Source organism: Cordyceps fumosorosea (genome assembly GCF_001636725.1).
Source record: "Cordyceps fumosorosea ARSEF 2679 chromosome Unknown scaffold_7, whole genome shotgun sequence".
Taxonomy (NCBI): Eukaryota; Fungi; Ascomycota; class Sordariomycetes; order Hypocreales; family Cordycipitaceae; genus Cordyceps; species Cordyceps fumosorosea.
Window position 1 is genome coordinate 287,730 of NW_017387307.1, and position 16,380 is coordinate 304,109.

At 54.1% G+C, this 16,380-nt stretch overlaps 6 protein-coding genes across 6 annotated transcripts; 3 read left to right on the forward strand and 3 right to left on the reverse strand.

Moving 5' to 3' along the window:
- Window positions 1-1,045: 1,045 nt before the first annotated feature.
- On the reverse strand, window positions 1,046-1,756 carry ISF_03633 (hypothetical protein; the record flags this gene model as incomplete). Its single annotated transcript, XM_018847239.1, has 1 exon — window positions 1,046-1,756. One exon carries the CDS (start codon window positions 1,754-1,756, stop codon window positions 1,046-1,048), a length of 711 nt encoding a protein of 236 aa, XP_018705446.1.
- Window positions 1,757-3,620: 1,864 nt separating this feature from the next.
- On the reverse strand, window positions 3,621-4,657 carry ISF_03634 (U3 snoRNA associated; the record flags this gene model as incomplete). Its single annotated transcript, XM_018847240.1, has 2 exons — window positions 3,621-4,188; window positions 4,263-4,657. 2 exons carry the CDS (start codon window positions 4,655-4,657, stop codon window positions 3,621-3,623), a joined length of 963 nt encoding a protein of 320 aa, XP_018705447.1.
- A 679-nt stretch (window positions 4,658-5,336) lies between these two features.
- Window positions 5,337-6,303, forward strand: ISF_03635 (hypothetical protein; the record flags this gene model as incomplete). Its single annotated transcript, XM_018847241.1, has 2 exons — window positions 5,337-5,562; window positions 5,621-6,303. The coding sequence occupies 2 exons, from the start codon at window positions 5,337-5,339 to the stop codon at window positions 6,301-6,303; spliced, it is 909 nt and encodes a 302-aa protein (XP_018705448.1).
- Window positions 6,304-6,420: 117 nt separating this feature from the next.
- On the reverse strand, window positions 6,421-8,376 carry ISF_03636 (cryptochrome-2; the record flags this gene model as incomplete). Its single annotated transcript, XM_018847242.1, has 2 exons — window positions 6,421-8,131; window positions 8,207-8,376. The coding sequence occupies 2 exons, from the start codon at window positions 8,374-8,376 to the stop codon at window positions 6,421-6,423; spliced, it is 1,881 nt and encodes a 626-aa protein (XP_018705449.1).
- A 1,666-nt stretch (window positions 8,377-10,042) lies between these two features.
- Window positions 10,043-10,342, forward strand: ISF_03637 (hypothetical protein; the record flags this gene model as incomplete). Its single annotated transcript, XM_018847243.1, has 1 exon — window positions 10,043-10,342. One exon carries the CDS (start codon window positions 10,043-10,045, stop codon window positions 10,340-10,342), a length of 300 nt encoding a protein of 99 aa, XP_018705450.1.
- A 4,503-nt stretch (window positions 10,343-14,845) lies between these two features.
- ISF_03638 (hypothetical protein) lies at window positions 14,846-16,240 on the forward strand (the record flags this gene model as incomplete). The annotated part of the gene is made up of 1 exon (XM_018847244.1): window positions 14,846-16,240. The coding sequence occupies one exon, from the start codon at window positions 14,846-14,848 to the stop codon at window positions 16,238-16,240; it is 1,395 nt and encodes a 464-aa protein (XP_018705451.1).
- Between the last annotated feature and the right edge of the window lie 140 nt (window positions 16,241-16,380).

Below are 16,380 nucleotides of genomic sequence, written 5' to 3' on the forward strand. Positions count from 1 at the left end.
GAGGTTGTTGATTGATTAATTAAATTAATCAACTAATTGAGATTGACAGCAAATCTATCGTGACCTGACGCTCGGTGCGCTAACTAGCGTCTTGTCCAGAGTCTTGTTCATTTTGAACCAAGACACGACACAGACGTGTCTCACGCCATCAAGGTATGTGTGCACACCAGTGGTTTTGTGCGTTATTGCCGTGATTACCTGGCCTACAGATATAGACCAAAGGTGAATCATGATAAAAACAGGACCCTTGCTTGGCGCTCCCAGAATCCGAACAATCGGGACACTATTAAACGCATGACCAAGGGTGAAGGGAAAGGCAGTCGACGTCTGGCAAGGGCAAGTGTTGAAATGCCAGTGACCGGCTGCACGTTGGCCACAGGGCGGCAGGTGAGGATAAGACTAAACGGTGAAAATTTGGACGAACTCCCTCCCTTGACTCTCCATTCTGAGCATTCTCCTACACACGAGGAAAAAAACATCCTGGCTGGATGTGGCGTAGGGCATGGGCTTCGGGGACCTTCGCCCTGCTCACATCAGCTCTGGGCAAAGGACTCCCTCGTTACGCGCGTAATAAAGAGCAAGTTGTGGATGGGCCAAGGGAGTTTCGTGGATGTGATCTGGGGCCGTCGCATCGTAAACACTTGCATTGTTGGATCTGGTACCTGAGAAGGGAAGAGTGGTTGAGCCAGGCACGGGAGGGGGGGTGGCAATTATGCGGATTCGTAACAGGTATATTCGTGCTCCGCCAGGGTCGGTGAACTATATCGCGGTGGTCGGTATGCCCGGTGGCTTTTATGCGCGAATTCTGAGGACGGACAAGCCAGCAGGCATTCTCTACAAAGGTCACATTCATGGGAATTGCTCATTTTTACATTGAAGATTGAGGTGAGCTACGATGTCCGTCACATCCATCACTTATCACTATTAACACTGTTCATTTGATGCACAATTAGGTGCTCTCGTCAATGACGCTTCTCAAACTACCAATAAAGGAAGCAATGATTTCACGCAGTCTCGCGGCAAGGTGCCACTGTGCTGCAGTCCCTCACTCGTCCAGCGCCTGACGGCTCTCGGCCCTGCGGCGGTTAATGGCGTCAATTTCCTCGTTGATCATGGCGACAAACGCACCCCGGTCGTCTCTGTAGGTGTTGAGACGCGTAAACGGCACCGAGGTGATAAACGTCGGCACCGAGGCATTTTCCGGGCCGACGTTCGCAAAGCGGTGGCCGGGCGTCTTCCGCGACGCGCCCTCGTAGACCTCGAGGAGGTCGGCGTCGAGGTCGACGACGTAGGACCACTCGCAGAAGAGGCCGTCGTTGGCGAACTCGGGCTGCAGCTGGAGGGGCAGCGGCTTCTCGGCGGTGGCGCGGGCGGCGAGGACGAGCACGGCGGCGCTCGTGTCGCGGTGCACCGAGGGCACCATGTCGAGGAGCTCCGGGGCGTAGTGGTTGAGCGGGTCGCGGCGGAACACCTGGAACTGGGAGTCGCGCAGCTCTTGGGTGGCGGGGTCGAAGGCCGGCAGGTGGTCGAGGATCTGGCTGGCCTCTTGCGCGTCGTCCAGCAGGTGCCGAAGCGTGTTCTCGTCGGGCTCGTACGTGTGCGGGAGGCCGGCGCGGAGCTCGTCGGGGAAGCCCGGCGCGGCGAGGATGCCGACGAGCTGGAACCCGACGACATCGGGGTAGCCGTCCCACTGGCCGTACTGGGCGATCCACCAGCGGCCCCTGTACACGACGACGATGAGGTGGCGGGTACCCATGATTTGCGTTGGTCTGGTTGGGGCTGGTAGGTTGCTGTTTGAAGGTAGAGCGACAGGCGCTCGTGTAAGACGCCGCAGGGGACTTGTATAGAAAGAGGGTAATCAGATATGATGGGTGGATAGGTAGATGGTTTTGTGTGTGTTGTGTGTGTGTGTGTGTGTTTGTGTGTGTGTGATTCTTCTTGATCAAAAGTGCACTCGACTTGTTATTTGTACTCTCTGTTTGTCGCAAAAAACGAGTTGGCGGTTGGCGGTTGGCGGTTGGCAGTTGGCAGCGGGCGTTTCCAGACAGACAGACAACCAGCCGTTCGCCTCCTCGCACATCCAAGGTATGGATGGCTTCCCGCAGCCAACCAGCGTCACCCATGGCGCGCTGCTGCCTGGCAGGGCGCCTAGGCAAGCAGAAACATGCTCCATCGCAACGCAGCACAAGGAAAAAAGAAACCCGGCCCGTGAATAGAAGGAGTGCGAGGGCCAGCAAAATACGCACGCTGCAGTGTTGGACAAGAACATTGTTTCTCGCTGTGTTGGATGCTCTCGACTAGCCCGTTGTCACTGCCTAGTCGTATCACCACTTCCCGCCAGCTAAACAGCAAAGAGACTAGGGAGGGAATTGATCGATTCCCGAGCCGTGCCCGATATTGCGGGGGCAAGTCTACATACAGTACGGCTAATCGACAAAGAACCCTACATAACTAGGTTACAGACATAGAAGAGTCCGTTATGTTCGACTTGTCTCTCTGGTGCCGCTCGTCACAGGTGTGTAGTTGGCGGTGCGGTTACATGAAAGAAATGGCTGGCAAAAATGTGCCGATCCAAAAAACACATGCACTGCAACGTCGAGATGATTTGATGCAAACACCCCCGGACTGGTCTCTTGCGCCGGCTGTTCTTATCACCACGGCTCCTGTACTCAGCATCCAGGAGACCAGCCTTCTGCCCCCCGGGAAGAGGGGTCGTGGTCAAGTATGTGTCGTTGGGAACTAAGCATTCCGATGCTGTCGGTAGCTGGTAGCTGTTCTCGCGGGAGCGGCATCTATCCGCTTCCGACGCATGCTGCCAAGCCCGCAAGGGGTTTGTCGAGGGAGGATTTGCATGAGGTGAGCTTACTCTGCACTTTTTGTTTATCTCCTTCCTGCCCACTAGCAACGGAAATGGGAGATGTGTAAATAAGAAAGCCAAAAAAAAAAAAAAAAGGCCGCAGAGCTCGGTGACGCCGTTTCACTCTGAAATGCCGAAGATGGGCCAGGTTAGCGACGGGACTTGAAACACGCACGATAACTTGACTTGTTTATCAACGGCGGATGATTGTTTGACTGACACGATGTATGCATAACTTGAAACAAAACCTGAAATGATATCAAGAAGAAATAGCTTGAATTTGTGTATATCTGTCAAGGTAAAAGGGGTTGACCAACAGAAAAAAAAAAAAACTTCCAATATTTTCAACAGCCCAACGCCAGCATTCCTGTATGATGTGTAATTGCGTAAACCCCAAGACGTAAAATGCCAACTTTTTTCCCATCCTATATTCCTCAACATCAATGCTTGTCAGGATTCAAGACCAGAAGCGTCGGATGCATCATGCGAGTGGAAATGGGCATATGTATGCCCACTGGCTGCTTGGTCGGTATAGCCGAGCCCATCCCATAACGATGCCCACTTCATAGCATCACAATCCAGAATGCAGAGCAATGCAAATGGTGGGTGCAAGGCCGGCACCGTCCGCATCCGCAGCCCTTTTGTCCACAGGCAGGCTGCCGCCAACTGTTGGATTCTGGCCCTCCCTAGCAAGAAACACCCACGCCCCCCCCCCAACGACGACACCAGTTTTTGCAAAGAGAGCGCCCGCAAAACGCCCGCCCTATCTCTTGGCGAGGAACCCGCCGGCGCCCTGCCGCCGCTGCTTCGTCGGCGCCCTGTTGCGCTTCAGCAGCATCTCCTTGGTGCTCTTGGAGAGCTGCTTCGCCTTGGGCGGCAGCCGCCCGTCCGCCGTGCGCGCCACCTGGTACACGGTCGAGCCGATGGTCGCGTCCTGCGGCGCCCGGTCCAGGCGGGCGAGGCTGCGCTCGACGGCGGCCACCTTGCGCCGCTTGGGCTTGGAGCGGACGGGGGCGCCGCCGGCGTCGTCGTCGTCGTCTTCGTCGGAGGAGGATGAGTCGGTGAGGAGCTCGGCGGGGAGGAGGGCGGGCACGGCGAGTTGGCCGACGCGTCGGCTGGAGCCTAATGGACGGGGAGCGGCGGTGGCGAGGTCGCTCGCCTGCTCTTTCTCGTCGTCATCTTCGTCGGGGCTGTCGGCCTGGTCGTCGGAGTCAGAGGCAGGGCCGGCGGGGCTGGAACGGGCCTCTGCCACCAGCCTCTTGCGCTCCTCGGCCTGCTTTTTGAGGAGGGCGTCGCGCTCCTGGCGCTTTCGCTTCTGCGCGGTCGCTTGCCTGCGAGATTGCGGTTAGATTGTGCTATCCTCCGCGCGGGTGTAGACAATGGCATTCTACCAAGTTAAACGTACTCTTGGGCGGCTTTTTGCGTGGCCTTGGCGGCAGCCTTGATCTCGGATGCGGCCTTGGTTGTCGAGACGGCCTCGGGCGCATCGTCGTCAATCTCGTCCTCCTCGTCCTCTTCGCTCTCCTCGACGTCGGCAGGCGCGGCGCGTTCTGCAACGGCCTTCTCGGCGACCAAGGCGGGCAAGTTCATCTCTTCGTCGTCGAACATGGTGACGGTGCCCTTTTTGGCTACCGACTTGGACGGGCTCATCCCTTCCTCTTTGCCCCGGAGGGCGAGCTTCTGACCTCGCTTGGACGTCGTGGCTCTGGGTGTCGAGGACTTGGGCGCGGGTGAAGACTCTTCGATTATGGATGAGTTGGCCTCCATCTCTGCTTGCTTCCTGCGCGTAACGGGCGCCATGGCGAATTTTATATATGTCACTCCCCTCTAATTTTCCACGAAAAAAAAAAAAGGTTAGACTGGTGCGAAACCAGCGCCGGCGCAATTCGATGACGAGCTTGGTGGGAGCCTGGACTGCTGAGCGGAAGCAGCTAATTCAGTAGTCTCGTAGCAATGAGAAACGAATCCTCTGGAAGCTTGATCTGCCAGGAGTACGACCGAAGTTTGAGTAGGCTGTTGGTAGTACAAATGGATTGCGCAAAGTTGGTCTTGGAGGTTGCGATATCAAAAAATTTAGGTGGACCCCAAGGTCTTCGGCCCCTGCAGGCGCCGTGACGCCGACGACTCACCAAGAGGCGCCCGTCGCTGATTGGCCAGTCGTCATCTTCCTTGGTCCCTTCATGCTCAGCCAGCAAGTAGAACGCTGCATCCTGGCTGCACATTGCACATCTCTCGTTTCTTGGACCAAATTGCCGTCTCCCTTGTCTTTGGGACTCTTTTGAACAACCTTTTGCGCATTGTAGAGGACCGCATTGCAGTTTGGACCCCACGAGCCAGAATGGCAGCTCGGCACAGCGCAAAGTCGGTATTGTCCGCGCTCATTCGTTGTACGGTCCGTCCAAGGTCAAGAATTCATCCTCAACCTGCCTCACAATTCCAATGCATGCGCTTTGCATCTTCTGGCAGACAACGGACGCATATGAAGTCGACGAGAGGACCTGCAGAGGCGACCAGCAAAAAGCGACTCTTCGTGGAGAGCATTGTCGACCTCACAAGCCTACCGCCATCGCTTGTCGAAGGCGTCATCCGCGACAAGAGCGACGACTTTGATCTTCTCTCTCCAGCTCAATACTATGAAAGCCTAGTTGACTTCACACTCTACGTCCGCGAGCACGACAATCCGTTTCAGCTTTTCTCGCCTTCGAGTATGTCCCCTAAACGGCAGCGCATTGAATTCGCAATTCACTGACTGAAATCAATCAGAACAACTACCGACAGCACCCGTCCTACACGACCTTGGCTGCATCGTCCTAGAAGCGTCTCGCGGCTCTAAGAGCGGCCTCGCGGCGACACTCTGGTTCGCCGCCGCGAACTGGGGCTTCGCGCCGTCCGCGTGCAGCTTCGCCGCCATGCTCGCACGCTCCGGCCAGTACGGTAAGGACTCCGTGACCGCTCCCGCCGAGCAGCGCTTCCGCGCACTCGTCCGGGCCGGCGACCCTGTCGCCGCCGCCATCGAGGGCGAGATCCTGTACCAACAGGGCAAGTACGCCGAGGCCGAGGCGGCGCTCCTCCGCGTGCAGCGCCGGCAAGCCGCCGGGACCGCCGACCTGGGCAGCTGGGAGCCCAACTTTCGCCTGGCGCTGGGGAGGACGCTGGGGAGGCGCGGCAAGGCGGACCAAGCGGTCGCCATCCTGCGAGGGTTGTCGGACGAGGGCTACATCGCGGCCGACGCGGAGCTCGGCAGGCTGCTGCGTGGCGCGGACCCGGACGCGGCGATGCAGTATCTCTTCAGGCCGGGCTGCACGGGTGCGCTCAGCTGCTTCGAAGAGATGGCGGCTATTGAGCTGGACAAGGCGGCCAAGGCAGAGAAGCCGAGCGACGCCGCTGACCATCGGCTCTGGGCGGAGGAGCTGACACGTCTTGCAGATAAGAATGCGGAATTCTAGCCAAGTTTGAGTGGGCTTTTTATTAACGTGTACAACATCTATTAATGTATATAGTGTATAAAATCTTGCGGTTTTTACTTCGAGAGAAATAACGGTTACGTCCAATGACGGACCACCTCACGTCTTCTGCTTCTTTGCTGATGTCTGCTGCGACTTGGCCGGCCTCTTTTCTCCCGGATTTTCATCATCCGACTCGCCGCCTTCGTCAGCCTTTACACCGTCGTCGCTCTCAAAGTCAAGGTCGCGGACACCCGCGTGCTCACCTTCAGCCGGGAACAGCTCCACCCAGGTGCCATCCGTCACGCGCTCGTCGTTCCCCATGAGGTTCGCTTGGTAGGCCGTCTTCATGGCCGCGAGGCAAATCTCCCGCCGCTCGTTGAAGTCAAACATGGGCTTGGGGTACGTCTTCTGCTTGCCCTTGCCGCCGCCGTCGTCGCCCGAGGACAGCCCGTCGCCGGTGACGCGCACGCCGGCCTGCTTCTGGTCGAGCAGGGGCGCTTTCCAAGGCTCGTATATGTACTTGACCGGCAGATCGCGGAGCTCCGGCACCCAGCGCCGGACGAAGTCGCCGTTCTTGTCCCACTTCTGCGGGAACGAGACGGGGCTGTACATGCGAAAGTACTGCGTGAAGAAGGCGGTGCAGGACAGCCACTGCCAGTTGCCGGCGTTGCAGGCGGGCTCGTGGTCGAGCAGGTACTCCTCGAAGACCTCGGCGCCGCGCTCCCAGTCGATGTAGCAGCCGCCGCGGGTGAGGAAGCAGGCGACGGAGTGACGGCCGAGGTGGTGGATCCAGCCTTCTTGCCGGAGCTGCCGCATCAGGGCGTCGATCCACGGGAAGCCGGTCATGCCGACCTTCCACCGCTGAAACCACTGCTCTGCCTCGGGCGAGTCGATGTGGTAGTCGCCGGTGCTGATGCCAGTCTTTGGATCCACCTTGGAGGGGAGATGCCAAGGGATGAACTTACAGTGGCCGTTGCCGATGGCCTGCGTGAACTCCGGGCCGATAGCAGCCTGCGCGGCAAAGTACATGTCTCGAAAGAACAGCTGGCCTGTAAGACTGGCCGGCGGCGAAGAGGCACCCTTGCCGTACTCGTCCACGATGTCCTGTACTCGCCAGTACAGTTCCCGAATCGACAGGGCTCCAAAGTGGAGAAAGGGTGACAGAAGGGTGGTTGACTGGGGCTCAAACTGCGCAGGGCTCGTCTTTGGCTTCTCAAACATGGCCGTGTACTCCTTGTCCTTGGCGATGCCGTCGAGAAGCTTGAGCGCGCGCGTCTCCCCGCCCTTGTGCGGCGTGGTCGCAGAAGGAAACCCCAGCTCCTCCATGGTTTCGATACTGAAGTCTCCTTTGGGGCCGGCTATGCTCTGATACCCCGTGTCCTTCTTTGAGCGGCGCTCTGCATTCGCGTCTGGCTTGCCGGTCGGCTGCTCGTGTTCAAAGTCGAGCGGCATCTCGCCCGGGCCGGGCAGACTTGATGGCGCAGGAATGGGCCGATCAATGGGGCCTAGCTTCTTACCTGCATTTTGAAGCTGCGTGGTGGACATTGTGGGCTTGCCATTATTCTTTGCGACAATCTGATCGCTGTCCCATAAGGTTCGGCCTGAGCAAGTAATGACTTGTACGCCGGCCGTTTTGGCTGCGGCTTTGACTGCAGCATCTCTCTCGCGAGGATAGGCATCGGTGTCCTTTTCGAAGACCAGATGAGTTACACCCCAGGCTTTGAAAATTTTGGGGAAAACCGTCTGAGGGGCTTCACGCAGCAAGAATAGCTTGGACTTGGAGTTTAGCTTGGTGATGGACGCTGATAGATCATTTTGACAGTCGAGGCTATTAGAAGTTAGGAACAGGTGCCAAAATGAATTACAGCAACTCGGGGAATGAGTTTCCTCATCATATACTAACAGAAATTGCCATCTGTTGAGCCCGCCTCGTGCCCGATACACGTAGTGAGGATCCCAAGTGAAGATCGGCCACAGCACTTCAGGGTCGAGGTCGAGAGCAGCCTTGAGAGCTGGGGAATCATGCAATCGCAAGTCTGTACGGAACCAATAGATGACTCTAGATTTTGTCATTTTTGCATGGAATTAGTATTGAATTATGGTGGTGATGGATGATGAGAGGATTGACGGCCAACAGCATATTGTCTCAATTAGCCGTTTTCGGGATCCATGATGTCAGCGCTGGGAGCTTGGATCGGAAGCCGATAGCCATGCGGCCGCCGTCCGACGTAGGGACTTTGTACTAATGGGTGTAACTCGATGAAGCTGACTCTTTTAGCCCTGAGCCGGGATTGGCTGTTCTTAATGAAAGTGATTTGAAATGCGTGACGCTAGATTCCGTCCTTTCTCTAAACTATCGAACGACGGGTAATAGCATAACTAAACAAAAGCAAAAAGGCGAGCAGGAAAAAAAGGCCAGCATAATATCTCCACAGCAGCCTGCATGTGATGTATATCGTGCATGAAAACACTTACACATAAATATGATGAATACCCTGTATTTCCTTTGTCAATTGTCATTAAACGATATGCCGTCGTACGATGGTCCTGGGCTCAGTGCTGTTATAGCATTAATAATAATAGGGGAGGGGGCATCTTTATAAGAAGCAGGCCGTCAGGGGTAAAGTGGCCATGGTAAAGGAGAGAACTTTTGCAAGTTGGTTACTGCATGGTTGCTGGAAGTCGGCCTGGACGAGGCTGTTGGGCCGTCAGCCAACTGAGTTGCACGTAAACATGCTAATCGTACAATGTAGCAACTGAAGCTATTGGGCGGAATAAGAGGGTCAAGCATGTCAAGCTGTTTCTAGTCAGAAGCTGAGCCGTATGTTTGTTTACGATGAGGGTGGATCAAGATCAAATTGCAACAAGACACGGTATTTACTCGGTGCGAGAGATTGCTTTTGCCTCGGTCGAGATCCGTTTGCATGGTGTTTTTGAGTTTGCGAGTTGCCAGATGTTGCCAGCTGTTGCCAGCTGCTGCCAGCTGCCACACGAAAGTGTTTGGTGGGACGAGACAACCCCGCGACCCCGCCAGCTGGCAGCTTTTTTTTTTAGTGGATCGAGACGCTCATCTTGCAGTAGGGAGGCTTTGAGGAAATGACTTTGGCCACAAAAAAAGGCCACCAGCTACATCTTAATAGGCCATCTTGACTTGTTTTTGCATTGATGTTTCTCGCATTTGCCATCTGACACCGTCGCCCGCTGCTGAGACCATTGTTGACACAACTTCCTAGCATGGGCGAGCAATCTATCGTCCAGGACGTGTTCAACACACAATAGAGCTGGCAATCTATAGCACATACCAAGTGGGTAAGTACCAATGCACATTTCGATCCAGGCTCTCCTATTAAAATCTCTCGCGCCGTATGCAAATGCGTGACTGTCGCGAAAACTTGCTGCTTGCTGTTTGGTATTCTGCATCATACCGGTTATAAAGTATGCCTTTCTAGTATTAACATTGACTTAGTGTAATGTAGGGAGTCCAGGCAACCTTATCCACCCCGGATCCATCTCCATTATTAGAGCGAGGATTAGTTAACTATAGTTACAAGGTACAGATTACTTACTTAACCTTGGCCATTTCCCATCCCATCCCATCCGCAACTTAGTAGTTCCCGCGTTGCCGATTGCCTCCTCCCGCCTTTCCCGCTATACACTCGGAAAGGAAACGCGCGCCACGAAAGATCGCCTCTCATCATCCCATCATCTGAGCCCACAAAGGTGCTGAACATCCGACACGATGAGGCTGACCGCCTACAAGGCCCTCTCGAACGTTCACTACCCGCCCGACATCATCACCCATGGAGTCGTGGACGAATACCTCGGCCCCTGTGGTTATACCATCGACCGCACAGAGTATAGCTTTCCGGGTTCTGACCAGCTCTGGCATTCGCTCCTGCGCAGGCTCGATGCCGATTTCAGGCAAGAAATCTACGTCTTTCAGCACCACCAGCATATACCACGGGAGCGAGAAGCTACCGAAAAGCTGATTTCACTGGTTCGCTTTGACGGTCGTCCGATCCATCACTCGACGGCCTGAGTATTGATCAGCTACGCACCGTCTTCAAAGACCGCATTGGTGGCACTCCCTGAGGGTGATACCAAGTTGACACGATGGTTGCGCGAACCACTGCGTTTGGCTAGCGGAGACAAGCCAGATGATTGTAGCGCAAGTCCTGGCTCCGGTAGCGAGAGGCTCGAATTTAAAAGCTCAATAAGCTAGTCTCGTTTTAGTTGAGAAAACAGACTGGCCCGTCACACTCTAAACAGTCGATTATCTTAGTACGACTGCTCCAAAACAGCGGATCGCAGACGTCGTTATGGGCCATTTGATACGGCCCGTTCTTATTGTAAGACGGGTGTTTCGTTACCCTTTCTGGAAATTGAGGCATCACTAGCCCAGGGAATGAGCTTTCTAGTCTTCAGTTGCCCATTGCAGCTCAACGGCTGGATACGACTTTTGTAACAAGGCAACAAGGCAACAAGGAGACCTTGAACTTGCCAGTAGCTGCCATGGATGCCTCGGCGAGTGACACGGACGAGCCCGTTGACACACATTATCAAGGACCCGGAGTTGGGGCATGTTAGCTTCTTCAGCCAGTCGAGCAGCGCCTTTCGTCAATATACTATTTTGGGGTTGAGAGTCTTGGTCACGTCCTGATACCTCCCACGACAGCAACTAGTCTAGCCCTCGCGTCCATTGCCAGTGTCGTATACGACGCTAAACATGTCGTTAGGGCAGCTATAGCTCTTAAAAGTTAACGTATAGTAGTCATAAAACTTCTTATTATTGTTACTGACGTCACTACAGAGCTTTCGCTGATGATCTCTATACTGAGACGGGCAGCTTAAACCAGTAGACCCTATAAAAGACGTTATAAGTTCTTTGTCTTTCTTACTATCCTTCCTGACGGGATAACTTAAAGAGCGGGAGGAGCATAATAAGTCAGTACTCTATTAATACGTATCGTATATCGCCATATTATCCATGTTAGTATCATAACAGGCAAGTTAATGTCCACGCCAATAGTAGAAGCTAGTCGATCTAATCTCCTGTATGCTACATCCACACGAACTCCCTCTATAAGCACTATTACTATAATTATACTATCCACATTTCGGCATTTCATTAGGAGGGCGGTAGAAGGTCTACACACTAGTGTTATATGGGGTCTCATCGACCAGAGTCTCATGGGACCGCGCTACAGGGTCCTAGCGGGGAACAGGAATCCATCCAGACGGACAGGCTATACAGGTTTGTTAGCATTAGGTGCTTTCCGCTTGTGGGAGTTAAGAAACTTGCCTTGTCCGCAGGTTGTCCATTTACACTGATTATGTTTCTTGATGACGGTGTCGCAATCCACGGAATCTGCCTATAAGTAAAAACAAGTCAGTGGTTGAAAAGTAGTAGTAAAAAGTCTTCATCCAACTCACAGGGTTTTTAATATCAAAGTGCTACAGGTACCAGTAAGAGGCCGGGAGAGTGATTAAAAGTTCCTTTCCAACGGACTTAAGCGCAGACTTTAGTCGACGCATAGAGATGGGGAAGGTTTTAAAGTCAATTGGTCGACCAGATCTATCGTCAGCGCCGGGATATTCCCAGTCCTACCCAGGATGGACTGGCTACAGATTGTAGCCAATTCTATCTGGCTAAATTAGGGGACACTGATAATAGCATCATTGCCGCTTATAGTTCATTTAACCTCGACGAGTTTCTAATATGGAATCCTACTGTCGGCCAGCCTTGTAGCCTTTTTCTCTCTGGGACGTATTACGTGTTAACGCCATAGACCGCTCCACGGCATTATCGACCACACTTGTCCCTGCGACTTCTACAACCCTGGGCAACAGCATTACGACTCTATAACCTACCCAACCCGGCATAGTAAAGGACTGTGTTAAGTTTCACTACATTAGTGAAGGCAACATATGTGGTTAAATTACATCCTATAATGGAACATCATAGAAGGACTTTACGAGATGGAACCCGCAAGTAGGTGAAGGGTGCACTGCGCTGTCGGCCAACACCTATGCCTGTGTTAGTGTCGCGGCATTCTCTCTAAAGTCACGCTATCGCGTCGTCTGCACAGGAGAAGTGCACAACAACGTCGCTGTGAAAATGAACGAGGGCTATTGCATGAACACAGACTGCCAGGTTGGCTCTTTAGAGATTGCCACTGATGGTCTCTGCGAGGATGGCGAGGTGCAGCTGTTACTAGGAGCAACCAGGTTGCAGTGGGAAGTGGTATGGCTTCGCTTATGCTTCAAAGGGTACCTGCCGCGGGCTTTGGACGCAGGATGGAAGTTTAATGCAATCCATCTATGGTGCACCTGGAGCTGGGATGATTGTGTTTCGAATGGTACATGGCTGTTCCTTGGACCCCGAACCTCAGGGAGGGGTTTGCTAGTTTATCAGAGGGTTTAACACGTGGTATGTAGGTACATAGTGCCACTTTGGCTTTCAACACACCTAGCAGGGCAAGGGGAGTGATTTACATGTGTAGATGGCTTCTTCCAGTAACATGCGCATATATTCCACTGTACTCGCAGGGAACAACGAGACCGCGCTCGTAGGTTAACTAACATGAGTTCTTTCTCAACAGGACAAATATACTGCATATGTGTATCCCTTCCTTTTTACGCATGCTGCTGTTGCGCCTGACTACTAAGTATCGGACTGCAAACAAACACTGCGATCCAGGGCAACGACGACGCGTAAAGGACGCGTCGCATAAATAAACTTTTACCCCGCGCCGCCAATGGGGGGAAGTGGCAAGGGGAAAGGGACAGGGAAATTGCTCATCACCCGATTCTATTTTGCGGGGCGGCCTCGGAACGACCAGCTTTCTCAATGTTGATGATCCAAGACAATCAATCCCCTTGCGCCGTCATGACTGAGAATTCTGCGACAACAACAATTCGAATTCGAATTCGGCCGGCCAACAGTATCCGTACATGGCCATTGTTGTTTTGCAATTTGTCCCGATGTTGACTGATGCTACCAAGCAAGACAAGACGAATCGAACGAGCGTTGACCGTGATGATGCCCATCTTACTTGCAGTTGACCGGAGCGAGGACGTGGTGCCAAGCGGCTCCAAGTGACGCACCTGGCTGATTGATGTGTTCCGCTGCGATGCACTGGAATGCAAGCATTGCTTCAGGTTTTGAAGCGAGGGCAGCAGACGAACCGCTGGGGGGGATCGCTGGGCAGCAGCTGCAGAGTTAGTTGTTGATTGCCGTGAGACATCGCGGCTGGGACCAAAACCCAGCGGACACAAACCCCGGGAGGTTGCTGGTACGATCGGTGTTTGCTCCTTGCATCTGATTCATCGGGGCCGCGGGACCAACTAACTAACATGACGGATTACGTGCAGATGGCGTTGGCCTAGCTCGTCGTCGCATGAACAGCAATCACGGTGGAGCGGACGAAGCAGAGCACAGAACACCACACCATTATGCGGCTTGGTTCAGCTCCCGTGGGCACGCTTCCTCTGCCGTGCTATTTTTCCTTTTGTCGATTTACCAGTGGTCGCTGGCCAGGCTGCTCATCTCAAGATAATTTTTTTTTTATTCCCCTGCGCCATGCCCACCCTTTTATGTACTGGTGCGACGCGTCCTGGCGTCCTGCGTCCTCGATTTAGACATAAGGCGTCGTTCCCTCACCATGCATGCTCTTGATGCCTCCCCAGCAAGTTACCTATCTTGTTGATTTTTTTTTCCCCTCCTCTCTCCTAGCATTGTGCTCTTCCGGTCGCATTCCCGACCCTGTCACTCGTTTGCGCTTCGCAAAGACCAGTGTGCTTTCCTCCTCTTCGTCTGTAAACCTTTTGCTTCGCCACGCGAGCTGGAAACGTCCATCCATTCCCATTCCTCAAAATCGCCGACAGCACTAGCCTTCCAGAGACACCCCAACTTTTTGCATTCCAACCGCAGAGAGGGCACCAGTTGTTTACTCCGACCAGACCAGAAGCTGCCGATTCGCATTGGGTTCCTCCGACCGTTGCTGTTGAAACAGAATCCTGGAAACCCCCGCACTCGTTGTCTGCGTTTGCGTCTCAGAGCATTGGCTGCCGCCAAGATCAACACCTGCGCCCACTCTATTCTCGTCTCAGCTGTGCTCGTTTCCACCCTTCAAACACGCAAGGACCAGATTTTCCCGACTCGCAGCTTCCCACGACTCCCTGCTTCGTCCCTCGTTTGCGTGCGCATCCTTCTGCGGCTTCCCGAGTCGTGTTATCATCAGACGCTTTCCGACTCTCTCACCACTTACACCTTCACCTGCATGCAGCCCTGGTCCCACCCTGTCCGACCCCAGCGGAAACAGCAAACATTGGACCACAACATTAACAGGGGCCTTGCGTCTGTCGCAGAACTTCTTTGCATCCGAAAACAAAGTCTTGCGCTTCTCGAGCCTTTCCCCCGCGAGGGTCAAAGCATCTCACGGCGCTTTTCTGCCGTGAGGATCACTCATACATAAACATGATCGCCTCCATTCTCTGCGCCAACGTTTCCTTCTCCCCCTCAGCACAACCTTCTCTTACAATGAGTCGAATATCGCTTGCTGTTCTTGCCGGCCTGGCCATCTGCACAACCGCTGGCGCCGCAGCATGCCTTGCCATGCTCTCCTTGAATCTATCGTCTCTCCCCGCCATCCGCGCAACAGCCATTGCCGCCGCCGCTCTCCAGGGCACACTTCTGATATTATTGTCTTGGCTCATCTCAGCGCACATCATGGTCAAGATACGTCAGCTGTCACGGCCCTACACCGGTGTTGCCCTTGCCCTTGGAGTGCTGGCGAGCCTTACCTCCCTGGCCGCCGCCGCTCTTACGCTGATATGGATGGAGACGTCCACCAGCTACGACGATCACGTTCATTCAAACCGGTCATCAAAGGTCATTGCTGCTTCAGTGATGCTAGCTCTCGCTGTCACCAGTCAGATTCTTTTCATGACAATCCACTTTGCTCAGCTGCATTACGGGAAATCCGGCCTTCGCCACCTCTTCGCGCCGAGAGAAGCCTCGCCGTGGTCGCCAGCCACCTATGTCAAGTCTATTCGATACAGTCAGACGCTACCACGCAAGAGTGACTCGGAAGAGTCTGAATCTTTTGGTTTGAAAGAAACCCCGCCTTCCTTGCGCAACAAGTTTGTGCAGGCTAGCCCTCTCAAGCTCGCATTTCCACAAGCTGTTCGCCACACTCATTCACGGACAAGACTGCTGCACGCCAAGGACAGCGCGCAGAGTCTGGCAATTGATACAGCTACGCACCCGAATGCTACTCAGGAAAGCTTTGATACCTGGGATACGTCATCTGTAGATGCGCAGAACCGCCAGGCTGTCATGGAAGCCTGTACGTCACCCATCACCAGCCCTTACAACTTGGAGCCGATCCCTGGCAGTCCTCGAGCCAGCATCAACCCCGAAGACATGATGTTCTTTGCGCCACCACGACCAATTTTGAAGCGCAGCCGCAGCCACAGTCCTGCAACGGGGCGTCCATCACTGCGAGGGAGAGCTCCGGCCAACCCCAACGAACTTCACATTCATCCGTTGTTCCGATCAGACTCTCCCAGCACACCACCTATCTTGACGCCGGGTACAAGGGTTGTAGCCGCGCCTGACGCTGGCCAGATCCTTTTCCACCGTGTTCCGTCAAGGCCACTCCCCCGCGTGCGTAGTGGGAGCCTGCCAACCATGTCGCGCAGCCCGTTTGCTCATGACCTGGACTTGGACAACGTGGAAGAAGAGGTGTACAACAAGCAGGACGTGCGGGACCAAGAAAGAAAAATGACACCTCCAGTGCCTGAATGGGTATTGAACAGCAAAGTGCCGCCACCGATTCCACGCAAATCGGCGAGTCGCAGCTCCCTGCGGGTGTCTACTACTAGCTCCTTGCGGGTGTCTACTACCAGCTCCTTGCGGGTGTCTAGTGCCTGAATCACTGGACATGGCTTTTGAGAATGGCCATTTGGAACTCGTCAAAGTCAAACCTTGTTCGTTATTTTATAATATTTCACAGATGGGCCGGGCCGAATCTGGATTGTACTTATATAATGGCTGGATCTTTTACGACCAGA